Consider the following 21,024-nt stretch of genomic DNA (forward strand, 5'->3'; position numbering starts at 1 on the left):
TGGAAGCCGCCCAGAGTGGCTGGGGAAACCCTACAAGATTGGTGGGGTACAAATAATATTTTTTTTATTATTACAGTGGTACCTCAGGTTACATACGCTTCAGGTTACAGACTCTGCTAACCTAGAAATAGTACCTCCTCGGGTTAAGAACTTTTCTTCAGGATGAGAACAGAAATCGTGCTCCGGCGGCAGCGGGAGGCCCCATTAGCTAAAGTGGTGTTTCAGGTTAAGAACAGTTTCAGGTTAAGAACGGACCTCCGGAACGAATTAAGTACTTAACCTGAGGTACCACTGTATTATATCTACAATTGCCGTATTAAAGCGTTTACATTCTGCCTGACAATAACCCTCAAAGACAGCTGACATTGCAGAAATTAATACATAAGAGAGACCTGGTTCTTTTTTTTTAAGGCCCAGTAATGACCACAGAAGCTGAGCCCAAAACTCTTCTGCCTTGCGGGATATCTTCGGGAGACACACAAATCTGGAGTGAAGCCCCTAAGGCTGGTGTCTTGTATGCTTCCTTTTGGCAACTGCTGCAGCCAAGCTGGTGCTAAACATCTTGCTGTGCCCCCTTGGAGCACAGCAGCAAGGCTGAGGGAAGGGTCTGGTCTTATCTAGGCAGCCCAGGACTTCCATACACACTGCCCAGGCTTGCACCACGGAGAGGTCTCGTTGCTGCCAAAAACAACACAGGAGGCCACTTCTACAAGTCCCCCTGCACCACCTCCAACAAAACTGTTCTGGGTTTTTCCCAACCCCCAAACCAGATTTGGGGAGGGTGTGCAGGGAAGAGAAGTTCCATTGTGCAAATGGAGCAACTTCATCCTATCCTTTCTTAGGTCTCGGCAGTGTTCAGAACCATGACAGGATGATTGATTTACATAAGGCAACGTGATACTGACCATTTTATATCAGTCTGTCATAATCCCAAAGCATGGACTTTGTTTCACTGCAGCTCTGCATTGAATTAATGGTTGCATTGAGTTTTCTGCCACAACTCTGAAGATCTCTTGGCTAGTTAGGGTCTCCACCAGCAGTTACTACCAGTGGCAATTTGGCATGTTCCACCCGTGTGTTTCCTAACTTAACACTAAATCTCATTTGCTGTTATGTTGTTGACCCTCTTTGGCAGGGGTCAGCAAACTTTTTCAGCAGGGGGCTGGTCCACTGTCCCTCAGACCTTGTGGGGGGCCAGACTATATTTTTTTTTTGGGGGGGGGAGAATGAATTCCTATGCCCCACAAATAAACCAAAGATGTATTTTAAATCAAAGGACACATTCTCATGTAAAAACACACTGATTTCCATACCATCTGTGGGCCAGATTTAGAAGGCTATTGGGCCGGATCCAGCCCCCAGGCCTTAGTTTGCCAACCCATGCTCTTTGGAAACACACGGGGGTTTTTTAGCAGCAGGGGGAATAAATCACTGAGCTTCCTGCAGTCTTCCCAACCTCCTTTAACAGTTTTCCTTTATTCTGATTTCTTGCTTCTGATATATTTAAAGGAGGTTGCTTTGGTTTTTGTTTTTTTTAAAAAAACATACTGGGCAATAATACACTTCCTTTTTGCAAAGGAAGCTCTCTTATCCTGCACAAGTTGCACATACCAGCATCCTCTTGGGGTTCCAGTTTCCCGATCCATTGCAGAAACCTGAGCTCTTTGTTTCAAAATAACCTCAAATTTGACTCAATGGAGTCTCCCTTGGAAACCAACTTTTTCTAAGCAACACTACTTTCACAATGTCTATATGCAGTCTCTGCGAAGGTAATTGAAATCATCCATCATTTTCTCTTTCACTTGCCTGTGACCTGTCATCCTCAAAACCACCACTGGTACTTTAAATCATAGGCGCCAGGGTGGGTTAGGGGTTAGCTATTATGCACCTTTCCCTAAATTGCTTCTGTCGTGGTATTTGCATCCGGTGATCTTATGATGCATTTGTCACTGGTTTTTGAATACTGGACCCAGTATGAGCATCATACCCTTCCTTTTAAGATTTTTATATCCAAGAAAAACTGTATTCATGTTCTTTAAGACCCATGCTGATGCTTCTGTGATTGGCTGCAAAATGTTTAATGCAGTACAGAAGCAGCTGGGTTTGAACAGGGCTTTTGTAACAAGGTATTTTAAAACAAAACAAACCATGCAAGTTGTCTTGAGTTGCACGGGCTTTCAAGAAATAAGCTTGGAATCTCTTGTCCGAGACAGGCATGTTGACATCCGAGACAGCTGTTACCCTCAAGGCAAAGGTAGGTAACCTTTTTCAGTCCAAGGGCCAAATGAACATGTGGCTGATGTATGTATACATGCACAAAAACACATGCAGCCTCCCAATACATACACACCAAGCAGACCTGCACTTGCAGGCATAACACACTCGGGCCGGAAGACAGGGCTTACAAAGTCCTCCCCAGTGGTTGGGCTGTGGGGTGGGGAACAGGGTGGATAAAAATCAATGATTTATATATTTTTAAAATCGGATTTTTAAAATAAAATGCTTTTGGAGGAAAAATCTTTCTAAAGATAGTTTTCTATTCAAGTTACATTATAGTCCAAAGGCCATCGGATTTGTTTTAGTTTTTCATATGTGCTAAAACTCAGTCTGGGTTGGTGTTTTTTTTTAAAAAAACTGTTTAACCACATCAGTTAACAAACATGGATACATATGCTATAATGTTATTGCTTTAGTTAAATAAATTGTTAAGGAAATGATTATTTTTCTACTTCCAATAAAGTTATGCAAATATAAACAGTCAACTTATTAAACCGCACAGTAATTTCATAATTATCTGTATTTCCAATAGTTTAACCAAATCAGTAATGTTTGATGTAACTGTAAATACTCTGAAAATTTATTATTCCAAAAATGAAGTCTTTCTGTAAAAAAAATGATTTAAATCAAGTCTTACTGATGTTTTAAATTGTGATTTAAATCAATTTGATTTAAATTCACCCTGGTGGGGAATATGCTGCTTTTTACTCTTCATCTCTAAAGAGTGCTGTAGAGGATTTTTTCACCCCATCTCAGCACTGAGATCTGACTGAGGTTTTCAGGGATCTTTGGTCTACTTGCAGTTTCTGGGTTGCCCCTGGCGCACAGGTTTGTCATTCCTGATCTAAGGGGACAAGGCGTTTTATTCCTGGTTGAAGCAATGGCAGCTTCCATCAGCTGAGTGTTAATTCAGCACTGGGTTGGGAGAGATGCCTGTAAAAAACAGGTAAGTGAATAGCGACTCTCATTTTCCAGGTATATCTTTGGGGTGGGGGGGAGAAGCAGGACACAGTGATAACGTTCAGCACAAAAAGTTTATTGTTTCTGTTTTGTACATAATTATATGTCTGTGCCTTGTGGTCAACTTCACTCTCTCATCTGGTCCCGATGGTGACCTGCCAGACGCGCACAAGATTATCCGTGTAGCCGGCAAACAGAGTCTGATGGAACAGAGAGGGAGAAACAGTGTTAGGAAGCGACTGGGCGACAGCTTTTTGACAAGGCAGCAACAATCACTTTGCATGAACCAACTGTTGGATAGAAAGTCAATGGGAGACTTTGCTGAGAAGCCAGGTTCCTCAGGATGCAGCAGAAGGGTGGGGGGGGGGGGAGAAGAGGCAGGGCTACCCCACATTGGCACAGCAATTTCTGGAACCTCCTCTGCTTGAGCTTTGGACAACTGTTCATTAGATGCACATGTAACCAAGATCATTTTACCAATCGCATTCTCCTTTAGTGTCCTATCTGTTTAGGTACCTCCTGACCCCAGGCTTCCAGAGTCTTCCTTAGTGATCTGCAAGCTGCTCTGACATTTGCTTATGGCTGAATAGCAGGGTAAAAATGCCTTGAATGAATGAACAGCAGATTGTGACAAACCCAAGGTGTCCACTTTTTATTGTATTGGGGGATGAGAAGTATCCAGCCCACAGGAAGACCAGAAGGGATAAAATTTGATCACTTTCCGCTCTGTTAAATGAGAAATGAAAAATTTGCCAGGGGGGAAACTCGCTCCTGAATATTCCCGCCTTGCCACGTCAGCTGTCATTCCCTCAAACTCCACAACTTGCATACTTTAATCAGGCAGTGCCTAATGTCACTGGGGCAGAATAAGGGAAGACAGCCACCAAAAGCATGGCTTCAGGACCATTCCCCTCATCTTCACATCTTAAGACAATACACCGTTTATCTGTCAGTTCAAATAATGGGCAGTCTTCTTGGGCAGTGTATCTATGTATTTTATACATAACAAAACTCAAAGACGAGTGTCGGTGTCAAATTTTTAGGAGCCCAGGAAACCAGGATTAGCTGCAGCACTGCTAAAACCTCTTCCCTTGGTTGCCCTTCAAGTGCTGATCAGGAGACACTGTCAGCTACTGTTAGGGTGAAAAGTTCTGGTTCCTCAAGAAAACCCAAACATGCCACAAGCCTTGTATGGCAAAGGTGGAAGCTCAAAAATGCAGACTTTGACAAATCCCGCTTTCCCAGTTCTTCCCTGGCTGGAGGAGGCAGCAGCTCTTTTTAACTTCCTGCACGGCCCTCTGGGCATCTCGCACAGCCTGCTGCGAAATGCTGTTTTATAGGAACAAGGACTGCTGGTTTTAATCTCCTGAATACAGATTTTAGCTGAAGGAGTGATATTTTTAATGTAAATAAGTTTATAGGGGATTTTTAATTACATCCGCTTATTTATGTGGTTGCGGCAGTTGTTTTGGTTAGCTTTGCTGTCTGGTCTTTGACCACAATGAAGAATGATTGATTGCACAGCCCGGTTCTTACCTGTCCGTCAGCAGACCAGGCCAATGAGGTGCACTGGGGTGGCTCCGCCTTGCTGCTGGTGCTGATCACTTCCTGCTTGAGCTCATCCACAATGATCTTGCCTTCCAGGTCCTGATGTTAAGAAAGCAGGGGTTAGATGGTCAAATGGGAGTTGCCGACTTCGAGACCGAACATTTTGTTCAATTTCCACCTATTTGCATGCTGTATGAAGTTTGGGCAACAGGCTCAGAAACAGCCTCTGGTTTTCCGCACGGAAGCAAAATCAGACGGCATAGTGTGTTTCATCACAGCACGTCAGTCCCCTCACTCTCAAGCCTGAAGTCACCACTCACAATGCGTTCCCTTCCATTGCCACTGGTAGCTGTTGCTCCTTCTCTGCTTCACAGAATTGTAGATTTGGGTGGGTCCTAACAGTCATCTAGAGTAGACCAACCCCCTGATTATCATCACTGCTACTATCTGCCTGCTTGCCAAGTACCAGATCTCTTACCAGAAAGGCTAGTTCTTCATAAGTAAGAATGTCTGTATCCTCTACCACCGTGGCAGTTCAGATTTTAACTTGGAATAAAAGTATGCAGACACATTCAGCCACAATTAGATTTGCATCTTCTGTTCAAAAATGAGAAGGCTGTGTGTTGCAGTTGCAGGGAGCAGGAGACATCCAGGCAACTGAATCTTCTGCACACTGACATTAAGAGAAAGGCCCCTTGCTCTTTAGACGGCAGAATGAGAAAACCACATTTAGCCTTGAAACAGTAATTATCTGCCAAAGAAAGGCACATTCCGCAGCCCATACAAATTAATTTGTGTACAATGCTTTGCATAACTTAACTTTGTTTTTACCATATAAGGAGCTATGCCAGCCTGACCCCTGAACGTCCTGCTCTGGCCTGCTAAAATCTCAGAAGCTGAAATTATAAATTCAAGGAACTTCAGCTGCAGCCTAACATGACTCTCCCAGGACTGCCAAGGAAGAAATGTCAAGGGAACACCAACTTAATTCTGACAGGGAAAACAAGACTCAGGCTGGAAGAAGAGTTAATCTCCTCTGTTCTTCCCAAACCTTCAACAGCCAACATCAAGCTCTTAACTTACCCATATCTTGATGCTGGGTCCAGTGGCTGCACACAGCCAGTAGCGGTTGGGGCTGAAGCATAAGGCGTTGATGATGTCTCCACCATCCAGGGTGTACAGGTGCTTGCCTTCATTCAAGTCCCACAGCATAGCCTGGCCGTCCTGCGGTGGAAGAAAGCAGACATTAGATTTAAAGCCCCCAAGTCCAGAATGATTTTGCAAAGGAAAAGGGCAGTAGGCTGTGAATCTTAATGCGTCCGAGTCTCCCCATTCCTCCCAGCATCTACTCAAGGCCCTTAAAAAGCTGTGGCATTTAACTTATTAATTCATGCACCTTCTGTCCCTCAAACAGAAATTGTCAAGGGTGGGGGGGGGGAGGAGGAACCATTCTCCAAAGCAACATATCTCCCACCCAATGTTTGACAGCTCAGAAACAGCCTCTGAGTATCCGCATGGTAGTAAGTCAGATGGCATGTGTAAGTTTCATCACAGCAGTCAGGATTCTCTGACTAGATCTCGACAGGATGGCAAAGTGCTAAATGTCACTAAGCAGGCAAGAGCACTGAGCAAAGCAGAAGAAAAGGGGCAGCAGCTTATAGGGCATCTTGCTCACATACTCCATTTAAAAGTATGATTTCATGTAGATCAAGCATCCCGGAAAACCTCCCCAAAAATGAGATCTCCTCCTTCCTTGAAGGTTTTAAAGCAGAGGATGGTTGAAGCCTCTGGCAACGCAGAGGGGTTGGAATAGATAACCCTTGAGATCCCTTCCAATTCTACAATTCTAAATCAGCCTGCGAAGCTTCCTCTGCTCCTAGATTGCTGTTAATGAGAAAGTTATTTCTGCAGTCTATTCTGAGGATTTGTCCACAATACAAACTCCAGAACTGTTTTTTAACAGTTTTGATGCCACACTCCCTATGTTATCAGCAGAAGGGACAGCGTTCCTTGGGCTGGAAAAAAGCCCCCCTGATCGATACTTAGAAGAGCTGAGGAAGCCGTGCCTCGTTTCTGTAACTGCCACCTGCTACGCAGAGACACCCATTTCTACATCACAAAGAGGACCATGCTTAGCAGATAAATGGCAGAGGCAAGTGTGGCCTGAGGAGGATCCCGAGGACCATATTTGGCCCCCAAGCCTGAGGTTCTCCATCGATTCAGGGAAACGGCATAGCCCAGTGGTACAGCACCTGCTCTCATGGAGAAGCTCCTAGACTCAGTCCCCAGTATCTTCCAGCTAGGGCCGAAAAAGAACCACTGCATGAAGAGCTGCTGCCACTCAGCATACATGACACTGAGCGAGACAGACCAACCGTCTGACTCTGTCTAAGGCAGCTCCCTGTGTTCCTGTTGTAGTAGCTGTGCAGGTAAGACTGACCGACCCTCAGCTCTAACTCCCCTCTGTCAGCAACTAGAAGGCTGGTGAAAAGGAAGAATGCATTTCATTTCGGAGCTATAATCCTGGATTTCCTTACTGGAAATGGAAGAGGGCTTCTCCCTCCCTCCATGACAAGCATGGATATGCCCCTAGCAGACTAATAACTTATTTTTACAAGTCTAGGTTAGATGCTTCTAGCGAAAACACGAAACCCATGAGCTTGAGCTAAGCAAAATCCGGTTCACAGCAACTGCCCATGTTTCCTTCTGTCTCTCTCTCTCCCTAATAAACAACACACCTGGGCAATTTATAGTGGCAGACCTCCCGATTTACCAGATAAGCAGAAGTGTAGAGAAAGAAGAAAAGTAGTTCCTCTCCACCCCCTCTGGTTTATTATTTATTAACACTGTTTTTTATTAAAAGTATCTAAAGCAATGTATAACACAGAATTGATAAAATGCAATGAAGAAAATAAATCAATGCAAAACCATACTTCATGAATTCATACACAATCCTATTAGATGGTTGCGTGTGGAGGTAACATGACTTACTGGGCAAAGTTTGTCTGAACAAGTAAGCTTTAGGCACATGGCTATACATTTGAACAGGTTCAACCTCCTGAGGGGAGACTTGCCACAGAGACTTACCTTGCCACCTGAAGCACACAGAGAGCCGTCAGGTGAGACTGTCACTGTGTTCAAGTAGCCAGTGTGCCCAATGTGGTTGGTCTTCAGCTTGCAGTTAGCCAAGTTCCACACCTGCAAGATGGGGAGAGTACAGACTCAAAACTGATTCGCTGGTGCTGTTAATCTCAAGGTGAGCTCTTGCTGTGTGATCAAATTCCTGATCCAGTGATTGTTGAAAAGCGTCTCACCCCCTTGCGTAATTTACAGCCTGCCTAACAAAACCGGTGCCTGTCTAATAGAAGTATAACTGAACGTCCGATACATAATAAAACGTGGCTGTTTGATGCAGGCCTATTTAGTGAAAAGAGCAGTCCTCCAATATATCTCCTCTCTTTGCAAGACTGACTTAACAGAATTCTACTCTTGCTCCAATCGGGGCACCAACAAAGAGACTGTATTACTCACTGAGTCACCTATGCTAAGAGGATAAGAGAACACCCTACTGTTTACAAGCTGCTGCAAATCTGATGGACCCCGTGGCCCCAATTCTCCCTCCAATCCCCCCTCCCGCACCTCCCCAACTCATTGGCTTGGCTTCAGGACTTTTGCTTTGCTAGATGACTAGAGAGGTGGTGAGATTCCAGCGCACTCCAAAGTCCTGCCCCTCCTTACCAGAAGATCTGAAGGGCTGGTTCCAGATTATCAAAAGAGAGGACAGGAAATAGAATGCTTGTGCATCATTTAGACACTTCCAGGAGGAGGCCCTAGACAGAGATTTGAGGATTAAGGCTGATCCTCAACTCACCTTCACGAGCTTGTCCCAGCCACAGGAGACAATGATGGGGTTGCTGCTGTTGGGGGAGAAGCGCACACAGGACACCCACTCTGAGTGGCTCTCGTCCTGAGTGGAGAAAAAAGAAGGTATGACAGCTCTCAGTACAAGCTGGTAACAGGATGTTACAGAGAAACAACCATTCTGAAAAACTGAAGCACATGTGTCACCTCCGAGTTCTATCTCCTTATCAATAAGGAAACTTGAGCACATCTAACTGCATTTGCACATGTATTCCCCATTCCCTCCATCCTTCCCTGCCTTCTGTTGTCTCCACATCCTGTCAAAATTTATAGCTTGTAAGCTCCTTGGGGCAGACTTCATTTTTCTCTCCCTTTATGAACTGTTATAAAGTGTCATGAGCATTGGCAGAGGTTAACATTTGAGCAATTAAAGCCCTTAACAACTTGGGATCAGGGTACACAAGAGATCTCCTCACCCAATATATATCCTGGGCTGGCAACTGTGCTCTGCAGAAGGGGCACTGCTAAGAGGACTGCCTGCCCCACTAGCATGCTTAGTTTGCACTAGAAATCAAGCATTTAGTGTTGCAGCTCCAGTCCTCTAGAAGGATGAGGAGAGGCTGGAAGGGTAGGATCAAAATGTTACTTCTATGTAAAACGCAGGGTATGCCCTCAGACCCAAGCAGGATCCAACCCACCCTTTCTCCACAAACATGAATTGAGCAGTGCAAGTTTTCCCTTTTCTGAGCACCTGCAGCAACTGTCTGGAGGAACAGCAACTAAAGGCACATCAAGGCTTTTGTACATTTGGTGCTTCATTTAAATGATATCATGGTGTTGCTTTTAAAATACTGTTTATTGTATTTTATTTATTTTATATTCGTAACCCACACAGAGGACACAGTTGATTGGGTGATGTATATTTAAAAAATCTAAAACAAAGGGGTGTGAACTTTAGTGGTATTCAATGCCCAGATCTGGGAGGGAGGAGAGGCTAACCTGTACAGTGTACTTGCAGACTCCCAAAGTGTTCCAGAGCTTGATGGTTTTGTCCCTGGAACCTGAGACGATCTGGCGGTTGTCAGAAGAGAAAGCCACACTCAGCACATCCTTGGTGTGGCCCACAAAACGCCGGGTGGTGGTGCCTCTGAAAGGGAGATGTCATTTCATTACAAACCCAGTGCAACACAGGAAAGAAAAAGCCCCTCAGACCAAATCTCGTTTTTCCCTGCCTTGCCATGCTACCTCCTGTAATCCCCTTCCCCTGCAAAGACCCTCCCCTTCTGGTCTTGATCTCCTCCTAGGGCCCATAAGGTTAATTTTGGAAGAGGATCTCCTGCTTCAATGGAACTTTTCCGGGAGTTGAGACAGGACCACGTCCCTCACTCCAATTTCAGTAGCCAATGAGTCCTAAAGAGAGGGAAGCAGAGCTTCTCCTACCACCTTGTGCAGCCCTCATAGGGTGAGCAACTAACAAACCAGCAACAAGAGGTTTTCCCTTTGATCTACACTGAACAGAGTCCATAACCCTCCCCAAACTTTGGGAAATGAAAGGGGCATGAAGGATCTGAGAATTTCTCAGCACCCTCACTGCGGAACCATGACAAGGGCAACCTGAAATGTCCTGTATAGGGAAATGTGCAATTCCAAAAAGCTGCCAGAAACAGGTGTCCCCTTCCAACTGATTTCCCCTTCCCCTCCCCTTTCCAATAAAACAGAAAGCTTCCACTTTCTCAGTCTCTTGTAGTGTCCCATCATAATTGCAGGACGTATCATCAAACCCCAGTGGAGTCTGTAGATATTGTGTCAGATCTAATCATCGGGACAGGAGGAAGCAAGCACAAAACCCTGATCCCAAAGCAACCAGTGATAAAAACAGGAAACCGTACTAGGAATAAAAACCTAGAAGAAAGGGGGGAACCACGGGAGAACTGGGCAGAGTGAAACATAATCAGTCTGCTGAGGACAATCGTTTTCAATCAACACAGACCCTGTTTCCCCAATCTACACTCACGTGGTAAGATCCCAGAGGCGCAGGGTGCCATCCCATGAGCCAGAGAGGGCAAACTGCCCATCTGAGGAGATAACCACATCGCTGACGAAGTGGGAGTGGCCCCGAAGGGCTCTCTGGGGGATCCCGTAGTTGGTTTCATCCCGAGTCAGCTTCCACATGATGATCGTCTTGTCTGCAAGAGGAAAAAGATAGCAAATGGTTCTTCCACAGATTTTCTCAAAACTGAGATAGATATTACTTGAGGGGCGGGAGGCATCTCATTCCTTTACTACTCATTCCCTGAATCAGGCTGCTGCAGTCCACTGCGGCCAAGTTCCTAGTGAGGGAGTAGTCATGCCTGGACTGTACCACTTCAGACTGGAGGTGGGGACTTGCTTAGTTGAATGCGCCACCTTGCCAAATACTTTCCTGCACACAGAAAGCTAGCATTGCAGGGAGATGGCTAGGTTAGAATACTTCTCCCCAACATCTAGTTTTCCATGTGAAGGGAAATGGATGGCTGGCAGAGCACTCAAGTTATACCAGCCCCCACTTGCATTCTGAAGTGTTACAATCCAGACTCTGCTTTACCATCTCAGTGACTAGCCAAGGCTTTCTGCAAACTCTTAAGATGCCCTCACTTGAAACCACATGAAAAAAAGATGCAGTTCCTAACCACAATTCCCTTGGAGAGAAAAGTCCTCTCAGACCAGAGACTGCCTTCAAATACACACAATTATGACCCAGCTTTTACAGCTTTAACAGGAATTAACTGTAGGTCTCAGCATCTAGATCCAAATACGAGGTATCCTTTGTAAAAACCCAGTACTAACCCCTTTTAGACATCCACCTGTGCACTAATATCACAGAGAAAGCTATTCTCAATTGCTCACCAGAGATGTGGACTCCTCTGGCTTCAGCAGTTGCTATAAAAGTTGGTATTGGCTCACATCACCAAATAGGTTGCTTGCTCCTTCTCTGGCATAATCTAGGCTCAGAAAGCAACCACCCTATGAACAATGTGATAAGGATATAATGCCTGGTATAGCAGTTAGAGCAGAGGATGTCCACGAGGTGCCAACCAACAGGACCAACCATCAGGGATCATGGGAGCTGTAGTCCAAGAACATCTACAGAGCACCACTTTGGCTTACCCCGCCCCCGGGTTAGCATGTCAGACTAGGACCAGAGAGACCTCGGGGTTCAAATCCCCACTAAGCAACAAAGCTCACAGGGCCAGTGACAAAACTGCTTAGTGACAAAACCTGCCTTACAAGGTGTGACACTAAACTGGATGCCACACACACCAACTTGAGGGTGTTGTTGAAGATGGGGTATAAATTAACAATACAGAAATTAAAGCCTGAAATCAGTCCCTCCTAAGCTAGAGCTGCTAATTAATGGGGGAAATTCATTGCCCTTCCCCTCTAACCCACAAGTATGAATGACCAGCTGTAGAGCCTCATTATTCCTGAATTGCAGGCTTGCTCCTGGCCACTTTTGGTTGGCTTTGAAGGCCGAAAGCTCCCTTTCGGGAACAGATCCTCTCCTGCCCCATCATAATTGCAGGACATGTCTTCAGACCTCAAGATCAGCAGACAAATGTCAAATTTAATCATCAGGGCTGGGAAGAAAGAGAAGCAGGTGGGCCTTGCTACATACACCTCATTTTCTGCCTGAATATGCTGAGACGGCGTACAGCATAACGCTCTTAAATCTCAGGGTTGTGGGTTCGAGCCCCACACTGGACAAAAGATTCTTGCATTGCAGGGGGTTGGACTAGATGACCCTCGTGGTCCCTTCCCACTCATATGATTCTGTGGCTGGCCCCTTGCTATTCATTTGATTTCCTATTCTCCTTATCGCCCCCTCCCAAAAAACCCTTGGGGCCTGGGAGCCTCCCCAAACCCTTACCCTGTCCAGCACGTGATTGTCTCTCTCCTTATGCCCCATTCCCACTTACACGTAGATGGGGCTGCATGGTCGCGTCCTTCTCTCCCCCCCCCCTCCGCCCCGCATCACACGGTGGTCTCTCCCACCCCGTTCCACGCTTCCCTCCCCGCGTCCCCCGCGCCGCCTCGCGAGTTGGTCTCTCCCGGCCCTCCGTTACCGCGTGAGGCGGAGAGGATCATGTCTGGGAACTGAGGGGTGGTGGCGATCTGGGTCACCCATCCGTTGTGGCCCTTCAGGGTGCCACGCAGGGTCATCTGCTCCGTCATGGCGGCGGCTGAGAAGGCTCGAGCTCCCGCGGCAGGCGGAGGATGGAGGCGGATTCACCGGCGGCCCTTAGCCCGGACCTGCCAGCTCGCTGAGGCCCAGGGAGAGAAAGGAAGCGGCAGCCTCTTCCGGAAGCGGAAATAGCCTCTCCCGGCGCCCTCTCGCGGCGCCGGCGCCGACGTACAGCAACATGGCGACCCCCACGTCAACCGTACGAACGACCCGGCGGAGCGCCTTGCGCTGGGCCGCGCTTCCTCAGCCTCGCGGAGGCAAATTGCGACGCGCAATGCTGCGAATCCATAAGTACGAAATGCGGCGGCATGCTTCTTAGAAAAGACTCTTTACCGCAGCCTCTTCCCCACCAGCAGCCAACATGGCGGCGCCCTGGCGTTTCACATCTCGCGATATCTTGCGACGAGACTCCTCCGTCCGCGCGTGCGGCGTGAGCATGGTGGTCGCTAATGGGCAGATATGCTAGTGGGAGACTCATTCCGAGCTCTTCGTTGCTCCGTGAACTGGCCCATCTCCAACTGATTAGCGGGGAGCGGTTCTTCCTTGATATGCCGCCTTTCTGCCAAGGCGGGTTACCAGAATATTAATAATAATATATTATTATTTATACCCCGCCCATCTGGCTGGGTTGCCCCAGCCGCTCTGGGTGGCTTCCAACACATATAAACACAAACGTGCGGTACAAAATTGCGGCACTAGTTCTCTTCCTCTCTTAGGTACGCGCAGATCTTTTTTTTTCCAGGAGGGTTACATGGATCTGTTACATCAAGCAGACTCCTGGACCAACAAAATAATTACGGTGCCATTAGCTGCAGTCATAACTTAAGCTAAAGCCCACCTTTTCGCATGAAGTATTAACTTGGTTTGTTTCTGAACTGCTTGTTTGCAATTCCACCCCACCCCACTCCACACACAAATGTGCAATAAATCTTTATTCAGACATTTATAAGCTGCGCTTCCGTAGAAAATATAGCAAGGTGGTGTACAACACAATTCAACCTTATTGTCCATGCAGTGGTACCTCAGGTTAAGTACTTACGGTAATTTGTTCCGGAGGTCTGTTTTTAACCTGAAACTGTTCTTAACCTGAAGCATCACTTTAGCCTATGGGGCCTCCTGCTGCCGCCGCGCCACTGGAGCACGATTTCTGTTCTCATCCTGAAGCAAAGTTCTTAACCTGAAGCACTATTTCTGGATTGGCGGAGTCTGTAACCTGAAGCGTATGTAACCCGAGGTACCACTGTATTCCTCTCATAGAGCTAAAATTCCCACAGTTCCCTGGGAAAAGGGAAGGATTGTTAAGCCACACTAGGAATTGTAGCACGGTGATGGAGTCTCCTACCAATTCCTTGACACTCTTAACAAACTGCAACTCCCAGGATTCTTTATGGGAAACCATGGCTGTTTAAAGTGGTATGATGATGCAGATGGTGCCTCTGTTTGGCATATAATCATGACAAAAAAACCCAGTTACATATTTTTATCTCTGAAATCAAATACAAGGTTGGGATCCAGAAGTGAGACGTGGGAGTCTTGTGTTGTTGGGAACCTCATGGGGAATGCCACACGTGTATTTTTGATTGCATATGTTCCAGAAATCTTAAGTATACTTATTAGGAAGCAGGTCCCAATTATCTCAGTGGGACTAACAAGGAAGGTAATATGTTTAAGGTCACCCTGGGTATGTCTAAGATCACACTACTTGCCTGCTGCTTTTGTGGCAAGGAATAGGAACCAACAGCCGAGTCTCAACCAAAGACAATATTCTGCTCATTTAAAGCAGCCTTGTAAATAAGACCACAAAAGTTACGGCAGTACTTGTTTTTCCTAACTGGTTATGGGACTAAATAGCCTGACAGCCCCTCCCTCCGTGGCTGGTATGAAAACAGGGCAATCAATAAAAATATTCTCTTTTTTAAAATCAAATGGATAAGTGGAGAGAGGGAAGGATCCATCCCTCTGTTGCTCTCACTGCCATCCTTCCCACTGTGTTTCCATGTTGACTGTAGACTTGAGGGGAAAATCAATCTGCTAGTCCCCTGCCAACTTCTTCATTCTCCTGCGTGAAAATCCATGTTGCATATGCACGTTGCTAAATACAAAGCTAGTTTAGCATTCCCAGGAGATCCATTAAAATCATAATTATAATTCCACAGAAGTCTTAGGAAGATGACATTCATTTCCATGATAAATGCCTTGATGTACTACAGCCATCACCAACTTTGTACTCTCCAGATGTTTTTGGACCCTTAACTATTGAGAGCTGTAGTCCAAAACATCTGGAATCAGAGTTGGAATGGTCCATGAGGATCATCTAGTCCAGCCCCCTGCAATGTAGGAATTTTTCACCCAACATGGGGCTCAAAACCCACAACCCTGGGATTAAGTGTCTTTTCTCAAACCGACTGAGCTATCCAGCTGGAGCACCAGGTTTGTGAAAGCTGATGTTGTTGGCATCCATATATCTTGAGACGCAATGGAGTGTGCCTCCGGGGGTGAAGTCAAACGGCTGCACAAGCAGCACCAAAGTGACCTTTCCAGGGCGCAAGCTTGAGCAGTGTGTATGGAGGTCCTGAGCTGCTCAGGTGACAAGACCCCCCCCCCCTTTGCTGATGTGGTCGAAAGGAAACCACAGCAATACGTTTGGCACCAGCTTGGCTGCAGGAGTTGCTGGAAGGAGGGGTACAAAATGCCATCCAACCATCTTAAGGACTCTAGATTTGTGTCGGGTTTACTCCTTAGCCTTTTCTTCTCCTGAAAATATCCTGCAAGGCAGTGGAAGTTTAGCATCATCCTTCTCCTAGATGGGCAGTCTTCCCAGGTTGATGAGCCCCATCTGCTCCTCACTTCTCTGTACAGGGTGTGCAGAAACTGCCTTCTTGACCAATTGGACCCACTTAATATCCTTTATTGATGGAATCATAGCTCCTTCTTTCAAAGCTAGATACAACAGCCGGTTGACACCCATCTCCCCCTTCTTTTCCACCCTTTCCCCAATTGCTAACTTGCATCTGCTGATTTTTCCATGAAATATTGATGATGGGGATTTAATGATTATAGCCTGTTTTTCTATTAAAACCACCATCATCGCGACCTATAGTGAAAAGCAACAGAAATGCAATGTAAAAATGTTGAAATCACATATTTAATATAATATCAAGAGCAGCACTAATATTTTCTGGTTGCTAAGTCTCCTGTTGCTGGGTCCCTGCTCCTGCCAACCTAGTAGTTCGAAAGCATGTCAAAGTGCAAGTAGATAAATAGGTACCGCTCTGGCAGGAAGGTAAACGGCATTTCCGTGTGCTGCTCTGGTTCGCCAGAAGCGGCTTAGTCATGCTGGCCACATGAGCTGGAAGCTGTACGCCGGCTCCCTCGGGCAGTAAAGCGAGATGAGCGCCGCAACCCCAGAGTCGGCCACAACTGGACCTAATGGTCAGGGGTCCCGTTACCTTTAAGTCTCATGCTACCCTCCAGTACAGCAGAGTTTCTCGGCATCTGGCTCAGATTTCCCAAAGGATCACTCCACAGTGTTGTTTTCCCTTTGGCAACTGGCTGGAGGTTATGACTTGAACCAATACACAGTCCCTGTTCTTGAGAACCTAAATGCTCTACATTTTTGCACACAAATCTATGCATGTTGCTGCTGTAGATGCTGTTGAGCTGCTGTGAGAATAAACTCTGCCTGCAATCCTATACACTCAGTAAGTTCAATTTATAGCCTGAAGGTCTTAGCAGTAGCAGTAATTGCAGGCAATAACTCCCACTGAGACTAGAGTGACTCAGACCCAAGAATGATGTGTCAGCAGATTCCTTTTGACTGCCATGGCTTTCATACCAGTCATGCTTTCCCAATCAGCCACAGTAGCTCAGAGAAGGGATACAGCTGGGTTTCTGTAGTGTAGTGGTTATCACGTTCGCCTCACACGCGAAAGGTCCCCGGTTCGAAACCGGGCAGAAACAGCCTTACATACATTTTTTTGCCTTTACATTAATAGAGACTGCAGATCAAGACTTCATTGAAGTTGATAAGTTAAAAAGAGTCTGTTTTATCTCCCACCTCCTATTTGTAAATTCATTAACCAACAAAATAAGTCTGTTTTGTTTCAAAGTAGGATTTTGTGCTGATACTGAGAAATTAAATGCTTGTGGCTTGAAAGCCCATTAAATTTTGGAGAAGTTCAGAGAAAACTGAATAAAGTGTGTGACTTGATTTTTTAAAATTTTTATTAAAAAGACACATAAAATCATACAAACTTTAACCTGTAGGTTTATTGCTTGTTCACAATCAAGTCTGAATACTGGCAGGTATGTCCATTCATTCAAGTGATCACTCATTGTTTCAGACATCCATACTCTAACAGTACTATTCATATTTTGTAAGTCCCATTTACTCAATGCAGATAAAACTTCATTGAAATCAATAGGTTCAATCAAAAGGTAGTTGTGGAGGACTGTGCTGAAAGGCTGCAGTCTTATGCACACTTACCTGGGAGTAAGCTCCACTGGATACATGGGACATTGTGTGTGTGTGTGTGTGTGTGTGTGTGTGTGTTTTCTGTGCGTTATTCATTAAACTCTGGTCTAGAATGGGAATGGGGAATATGGGATTCTCCAGATGTTGCTGGACAACCCCCGCAAAAAAAAATTCATTTATGAATCACTAGCTTCAGCTTCTGGGTCACCCTGGAGTGCAGCCCTGCATGCAGCACATTGCAGTAATCCAGTCCAGAGATTTCCAGTGCATTGACAACAGTAGTCAGACTATCGCTGTTCACAAACAGCCATAGCTATCTTACCTACCCAAACTGGTAAAATATACCCTTAGCCACTGAGGCCACCTTGCAATAAAGATGGGTCTGGGTGAAACCCCAGACGACAACTCTCTTCAATCCCTCAACGTTGGCCATGCTGGTTGGGGCTGATGGGGATCTATTTTATTTTATTAGATTTATATGCCACCCTTAATCATAAGATTTCAGGGCAGTTCACAGAATATAGGATAAACAAGTAAATGTTGGAGTCAAACAACATATGGTGGACAACAAGTACCCCATCAGTAATTTTCAAGCTCAAAAAAGGTGGTGTCTCTCCCCCCCCCTCCACTATTTTCTTTCCAGGACACGAAGGCACAAATTATATGTGGTTTAAGCCTCCACATCTCAGTAACCTGCAGAGCTGCTGCCAGCCAGTGTCCATAACATGGAGCTATAAAGACCAGTGGCCCAACTAAGTATAAGGCAGTTTATCTTTTTGGCCTGGAAATGTGATGCTCCTTCTAAAATCCTGCCATAAGGCTGGATGCTTTATGGTTCACATGCGTATTAATATTTTTGATTTCTGGCTATTGCAGATGCATGTTTTCTGGAAGCCACTCTTGAGAGACTTGCCACTCTTGCATTATAACATTTGAAATAAACAATAAATCCGTTGCACTCGGTGGGACCTTCTTCGAATATGTGCAGGATAGCGCTGTTGGTAGTTTTCATGCAGCATTTGCCCAGTAATTAACGTGTCGGGACGGAATGCCAAATACAAAAGGGCTACCAATTAAGTATGCATGAAGCTCCATCATCGCGGAATCAAATTTCAGGAGCTCTCATACAGCTCGGCGACTACCTGCTCTAAACGTTAGCTGAATGTTACCTTCGTCCGTTCCCTATTAGGGGCCTCCTGTGCTTCCTCGCACCTGGAAAGTGGGGGATGAGTACCCCCCAAAAAAAGACCCCAACCAGCACATTTAAGAAACAAATGATTAGATACGAGATAGCTAAAAAAACCACCCCGCATCTATCTATCTATCTATCTATCTATCTATCTATCTATCTATCTATCTATCTATCTATCTATCTATCTATCTCTCTCTATCTCTCTCTCTTTTCTCCCGCCCCCCGCCCGCCCCGCGGTGGTAATATCGAAGCTAGGCATGTAGTCGGCGGCTTCGAAAGCGGACCTGAGTGAAAACTGTCACTATTAAGGTCCTCTCCAACGGTGTGACAGAAGGAAGGCGGGGGTGGGGTGGGGGAGAAGAGACGGACATATGCAAATTTGTTCTTTTACGTCAGCCTCACCACACTATATATACCCTGATGCCCGGCTTATTTCTCAGTGGCGCTCCGGACAGCTGGCAGCGCGCTGCCTTCGCGGGAGGGTGGAAGGATGGGTCGCGGAAGGCGGCCGGGATCCCGGCAGGGAAAGCGTCAAGGGACTCGGCAGGGAAGGCGTCAAGCAACCCGGCAGGGAATCCGACAGGGAAGCCCCGTACTTCACACCGAGGCGGAAGGCTCGAGCGCCCCTCCGCCTGCAACTATTTCCGAACCGTCCACTTCCGAATCCTCGGGGAGAGGAAAGAAGCGCCTTTCCGGCCCTTTGTCTCAGCTTATCCTGAAGGCTTTCGAGGGCTCCAGCTCGCGGAAAGGCGTGTCGCTGGCAGCCCTGAAGAAATTCCTCAGGGAAGGAGGCTACAACCTGAACAGGAACAAAAATAGCCACCTCAAACGGGAGCTGCATAAACTGGTATCGAATGGGGTCTTGATCCGCTTAACCGGCAGCGGCGCTTCGGGATCCTTCAAGCATGGCGGGAAAACCCTGCCGAAGAAATCTGCCAAGCCTGAGGCGAGGAAAGTGAAGAAAACGGCGGCTGCCCACAAAAGGCCGGCGTCGGGTAGCAGGGAGCCGAGGAAGAAGTCGCCGAAGAAACAGCCGGCCGTTTCTAAACCAAAAGGTGTCCGAAGTAGTAGAAAGACAGCCGTCCCTGGCAGGAGACGGCAGCTCGACAAGCATTCAACGGTGAAAGGTTCTTAAATACAGAGAAAACCCGGCAGTTTACTTTAATATCTTTAAAAAGGCTCTTTTAAGAGCCACTCAAGACTCGCTGAAAGAGCTGCTGCATTTCCAGATTAAAAGCGCGCTGCTTAAAGACCTGAAGTCCTTTGCCTATTAATACTGCTCATCTGACATCTGGTTTTCTCGCCTCGGTAGTTTTAGATTAGGTGTAATCGAAAGGCTAAATAGGATGGTGGTAATAAAAACCGAGAGAGCTGTGGTGTGGAAACTCGGGACCTTTGGAGGCTTTTCTTCGTGGAAAGTTCGATGAGGTTTAATAAAGACGGTCAGGTATTAAGAGCCAGGATGGTGTGGCTGATGGTCTGTCTGACCATATAGACCTATCACCATCTCAGCCTAGCCCACCAGACAGGGTTGTTGCATGGATAAAACACTGAAAGTTCGGGCTAATCCAGTATTAATCCATAAAAATACCTTTCTTGTTTATTTCATTACTTATTTTTGCACATTCTACCAAATAAAAAAAAAAAAAGCAGAGAGCCACAATCCAATTTATGCGTGTTAAACTAAAGACTGGGTTACAGAGATGCTTCAGCTTAATTCAGTTTTAACAAAATATTGATTTGTACCTTTAAATATATATTAATCCAAATCTCAGCACAACATTGTAAAAAGAAGCATGGGCACAGCTAGGATTTATGTTGGGGCGAGGCAGGACACTCACTGTCTAGTAGATTCAGAATGAAATGTCTGAACGACAGTTGTTTTAAATTACGTTCTTTTGACCCCAAGTGCTCAGAAAATTCTGTAATAATAATAATAATAATAATAATAATAAATTTTATTTATATCCCGCCCTCCCCAGCCGAAGCCGGGCTCAGGGCAGCTAACAATACTTTTAGTTAAGTATTTTTATTTACTTGCTTGGTTTGGAGGGGGGCAACTGTCCCCCCTGCCCTCCCTGGCTACACCCATGAAATGAAGACACACTGGCTTTATTTCTGACAACCAAAAAAATCCTCTCCAAACCACAGCCTTTTGAAAATGGTCATTTCCAATATCAGTAGACAAAAGTTAAAAAAAAAGTAATTAGAGAAGTGGGGAGGAGACTAAGTTATTAGCCCTGTACTTTTGTTCCAAATATTATATAATTACCGTAACTACAAGGTTTAGCTCAGCTGGTAGAGCATGAGATTCTTGATTTTTGGGTAATAGGTTCGAGCCCCACGTAGGGGAAGATTCCTGCATCGCAGGGGGGTTGGAATGGATGACCCTCATGATCCCTTCTAACTCTACAATATCCATAAAATAAAATCTGAAACACATGCAGCAGCAGAATCCTATACATACAGGCAAAGATTTCAATGGAACTT

General features: G+C 45.9%; 2 protein-coding genes across 2 annotated transcripts; one reads left to right on the forward strand and one right to left on the reverse strand.

Moving 5' to 3' along the window:
- Positions 1-3,292: 3,292 nt before the first annotated feature.
- Positions 3,293-12,976, reverse strand: RACK1 (receptor for activated C kinase 1). The gene is made up of 8 exons (XM_079963958.1): positions 12,750-12,976; positions 10,661-10,832; positions 9,646-9,793; positions 8,657-8,752; positions 7,873-7,983; positions 5,869-6,009; positions 4,774-4,884; positions 3,293-3,437 (listed from the first exon to the last, which is right to left on the reverse strand). The coding sequence occupies exons 1-8, from the start codon at positions 12,856-12,858 to the stop codon at positions 3,372-3,374; spliced, it is 954 nt and encodes a 317-aa protein (XP_079820084.1). The 5' UTR covers positions 12,859-12,976; the 3' UTR covers positions 3,293-3,371.
- Positions 12,977-18,966: 5,990 nt separating this feature from the next.
- On the forward strand, positions 18,967-19,786 carry LOC307209026 (histone H1-like). Its single transcript, XM_079964111.1, has one exon. It carries the CDS (start codon positions 19,025-19,027, stop codon positions 19,667-19,669), a length of 645 nt encoding a protein of 214 aa, XP_079820237.1. The 5' UTR covers positions 18,967-19,024; the 3' UTR covers positions 19,670-19,786.
- The last annotated feature ends 1,238 nt before the right edge of the window (positions 19,787-21,024 follow it).

The sequence above is a fragment of the Podarcis cretensis genome (genome assembly GCF_951804945.1).
Source record: "Podarcis cretensis genome assembly, chromosome: 2".
NCBI classification, from domain to species: Eukaryota; Metazoa; Chordata; class Lepidosauria; order Squamata; family Lacertidae; genus Podarcis; species Podarcis cretensis.